Source organism: Neomonachus schauinslandi, unplaced genomic scaffold, assembly GCF_002201575.2.
Source record: "Neomonachus schauinslandi unplaced genomic scaffold, ASM220157v2 HiC_scaffold_3079, whole genome shotgun sequence".
NCBI lineage: Eukaryota > Metazoa > Chordata > Mammalia > Carnivora > Phocidae > Neomonachus > Neomonachus schauinslandi.
In genome coordinates, this window is record NW_025411768.1 from 1 (window position 1) to 4,053 (window position 4,053).

The 4,053-nt window shown below is 49.8% G+C and overlaps 1 protein-coding gene across 1 annotated transcript; it reads right to left on the reverse strand.

Moving 5' to 3' along the window:
- Positions 1-5: 5 nt before the first annotated feature.
- Positions 6-4,047, reverse strand: LOC110573283 (keratin, type I cuticular Ha3-I; the record flags this gene model as incomplete). The annotated part of the gene is made up of 6 exons (XM_044912483.1): positions 3,723-4,047; positions 2,545-2,627; positions 1,876-2,032; positions 477-638; positions 257-382; positions 6-83 (listed from the first exon to the last, which is right to left on the reverse strand). Coding segments are annotated over exons 1-6 (927 nt in total), but the record flags the coding sequence as incomplete, so codon positions are not given.
- Between the last annotated feature and the right edge of the window lie 6 nt (positions 4,048-4,053).

A 4,053-nucleotide genomic window follows, 5' to 3' on the forward strand; every position in this document is an offset into this window, starting at 1 on the left:
TTGGTGATCATGCACTGCACCTGGCCCAGCTGGGAGCTGTAGCGGGCCTCGGTCTCCGTCAGCGTGTTCTCCAGGGAGTCCCTCTGTGCAGGGAAGATAAAGAATGTCACAGAGCCACTTCTCAGGGAGCTTCTCCATGGGGTTCCAGAGAAGTCCCAGGCTTCACGAGGTCAGGAGAGTGTGGCCCAAAGGGCACCCCACTGATTCCAGTTCCCGGACCTCACATTGGTCACCAGGAGAGCTGAACAACACCCACCAGGTTGTGCTGGGCCTGCAGCTCAATCTCCAGGGCATTGACCGTACGTCTCAGCTCGATGATCTCCGCCTGGTAGGACTGCAGCTGCTCCGAGCTGGACACCACTTGCTTGTTCAGCTCCTCGGTCTGAAACAGCACAGGGGAGAAGACAGGGTCAGACCCTGCCTCAAGGGCCCCGAGGGGCCAAGTGTCCTGAGTGGCCATGTGCTGAGATGCCCACCTGGGTGGTGAACCATTCCTCCACGTCCCTGCGGTTGGTCTCCACCAGGGCCTCATACTGACTCCTGGTCTCATTGAGCACACTGTTCAGGTCCACAGTGGGGGCTGCATCTACCTCCACGTTGAGGCGGTCTCCAATCTGGCAGCGCAGGGTGTTGACTTCCTGAGGGAGGAAGGGGAAGATGGAAAGTATCACAGAGGGTTCTGATGCTCTCTTCTAAGAGAGCACAGGTCAGCTCGTGATCATTAAGCTTTCAGCAGCTCTGTTCCATCAGATCTTCTCATAACTGGGTTCTATAATCAGTGACTAACCTGTGTATTCCGCTTTGCAAAGTGCTTTCACGCCCATGACCGCTTTCTGCCCCTGTATTTGGGGTGCCACCCCTCATTTAGAGCAGCGATTCAGCCTCCAAGCTGAGCTGTGATAGACCACAATGTAAACTGTGGGCCCCAAGCACCCAGTTCAGTGTTTTTGCTCATACACCACAGAGCCTCTTAGGTTTGATTCTTAACCATGGCTAATAAAAGGGTTAAAGTCTGGCTGAAGAGGAAATAAAGAGTGCTTACTTCAAAATCTGCCATCTGGAACGGAATAGATCTAACTGGTGATTTGTCAATTCTATCAACCTAGATTTTGCTGAAGGAAGTAAACATCTGTTCATTTCCCTGCTACTCTCTTCACAGAGCCAGTACAGCTTGCTACTTGGACTTAGGTAGATATCAGGCTTGAATTGAGGGCCATCTCTACCACTTACTATATGGCTTCTAGAAGCTTCTAGAAACCTTAAGTTCTCATCTGTAAAATGAGAACTACCTCTGGAGTTCTAAAGCAGTTAGCACAACGTTTGGCACATAGTAAGCTCTTGATTAATATTAACTATCACCTTTTACACTGTTCTGGTATTTAAGGTTTGCACAAAATGTCCATCTTCTTTATGAACTGACCAAGCAGTGACAGTGAGCATTTTGCTCAACATTTCCTCCAGGCCACAGGGAATAGCAGAGAAAGCTCTGGAGGAGAAGGAGGAGAGTTGGTTTTGTTTCCAGCTGAGCCCTCTCTGCTGGGTGGCTGTCCTGGCCTCTCCAGTTGCTAAATGGGGAATCAGGATACAAGATCTCTGCAGCCCGTGTGCTCTGACCTGGGAGTGGAAGAGGCTGTGGGCACTGCCTGGTTGCTGGCCTTTCCTCGCTCCTGGGCTTGCCAACTTCCTTTACTCTCATTCCTGCCTCTGGCAGAAACCTCCTAATCTCATACCACAGGTTTTAGATTGCTCATTCTCTACAAATCCCTTTTTGTTCAGAGGACAGATCCCTTGGCTAATTGAAACTCTCCCACACCCCATGGCAGTTGGAAACAGGCCTTGGCGAGTTCGAGCCTGTTGCTCTTTGGGGAACTTCACCTGCTCGTGGTTCTGCTTGAGGCACAGAAGCTCCTCCTTCAGGGACTCCACCTGGGCCTCCAGGTCGGCCTTGCACAGGGTCAGCTCGTCCAGGATCCGGCGCAGGCCATTGATGTCCGACTCCACCAGCTGCCGCAAGCCCAGCTCCGTCTCATACCTGTGGTACAGGGGCATCAGGGACCACCAGACAGGAACAGGCCTGGCCCTGACTCTGGTGTGGTTTGGTTTGTCACACAACAGGAAATTAGGGCTTGTGATTTCTACAGCCTTCTCTTTCATTTAGATTTTTAACACCGAGCAGTAGTTCCTAGAGGAAAATGCACTGGTAATTATTTTTTGATAAATAAGGAGCCAGTAGATTTAGGGAACAAAAGTCCATAAACTGTGAGATTTCCAATTAATACACTTCTCACATTCACCTGATTGCATTCTGTGCATAGTAAAGCATGGGGGAGGCATGACATCTACACTAGATTGGGGGATGTCACCTTACAGAGAAGCAGGAGAGGGGGTCTGAATCTGGAGAAGAGATCTCTGAGCTCTGCTGAGCAGTGGCTCTGTGGATCCTGGGGAAAACGTCTAGGGAAAAGCTTTGCCGAGGTTTGTCAGTGTTGAGGACAGGCTAAAGGGAAAGAGAGAAGAGAGAGGACACCCCGCTTGCCCACTCACTTGGTCCTGAAGTCATCTGAGGCCAGCTTGGCATTGTCAATCTGCACCACCAGCCTGGCATTCTCTGCCTTGCTGCACAAGATCTAGAAGACCCAAAACAATCTAGAATAAGCTTGGTTATTTTTAACCAACAGCAATTCCTACTAATTCACTTACCTGGAAGGAACGGAACGAGAAATCACAGTGGATCTTCTATAAGATTATTAAAAGCTGTCCAGGTGCCATAGGTGCTCAATAAATATTTGAAAAAATCAAATTTGGAAAAAGAATACTGAAATGTGTGAGCAAAAGCATCAGTAGATAAGTAATCTTTTCCTTTCCTAATAAACAATACTAAGAGGCTGATAATAGTAACTAATATTTATTTTTAAAAACCTGCCATAGCTCCGCACTGAGCATAGAGCCAGCTTAAGATTCTCTCTCTCCCACTCCCTCTGCTTCCCTCCACCCTGGCTCGCATGTGCTCACCCTCTCTCCCTAAAAACAAAACCAAACTACCATAAATCTGGTATAGTTCTAGGAGCTGAAGATACAAAAACAAGTAAACGCTAGATCCTGCCCTCAAGAAACTTCCAGTCCATTGGGGAAGATAAATATGTAACTAGCTGTTGGAGGGGCTAGGTCAGGGAAGCAGCCATACCTTCCCTGCCATCCTGGATGGCTTGGCATCACTTCCTCCTAGCTGGTTTCTACTCTCCCTGATTTCAGACACTGAACACCAGGAGAAGTCCAGAGGCATCCAGGTCAGGAAAATAATCAGGATAATTAGGTACCCAGAAGAAGAAGCAACAAGAAGTCAGAGTAGTCAAAAGTCCAGATGAAGGAGAGAGAAAATAGTCCAATTTTCACAAAATGTTCTGCATCCTCAACTTCCTTCTTGGGCTCAGGCCTTTCTCTTACCTCAGGGTAATAAATCCGGAGCTTGGCAATGCATGGAAGCATTTGGAGGCGGCTTTTAATTACAGCTTATTTATGCAAAGTGCTACTACCTCCACATTAGACCAGCACTATGCAAATCTTCAGGCCTAACAGTCCTGAGCCTCACATAAAATGGGCACTCAAGAAAAAAAAACGGAAAAGCCAGACTTTAGCTGAGAATTCGTACTGTTTCTTGATCAGATCTCAGATTCCCTCTCTACAACTTCCTGCTGGAGGCAACGTGGTGGCCACCCCCTCACCTTCTGCTGGAGCTCCTCGATGGTCCGGAAGTAGGACTGGTAGCTGGGACACACGAAGGGCACCTGCTGCTGGCACCACTCCCGGATGCGGCTCTCCAGCTCTGCGTTCTCCCGCTCCAGCTGGCGCACCTTCTCCAGGTAGCTGGCCAGGCGGTCGTTCAGGAACTGCATGGTCTCCTTCTCGCTGCCATTGAAGGAGCCCTCGCAGAACCAGCCACAGTTGCCCACATTGGCGGGGATGTTGCAGGCCCCGGGCAGGGTGCAGGTGTGGCAGCTGGGGGGCACGCAGGGCCGGGAGGAGCAGGTGGAGCGGCAGCTCATGTTGGGCAGG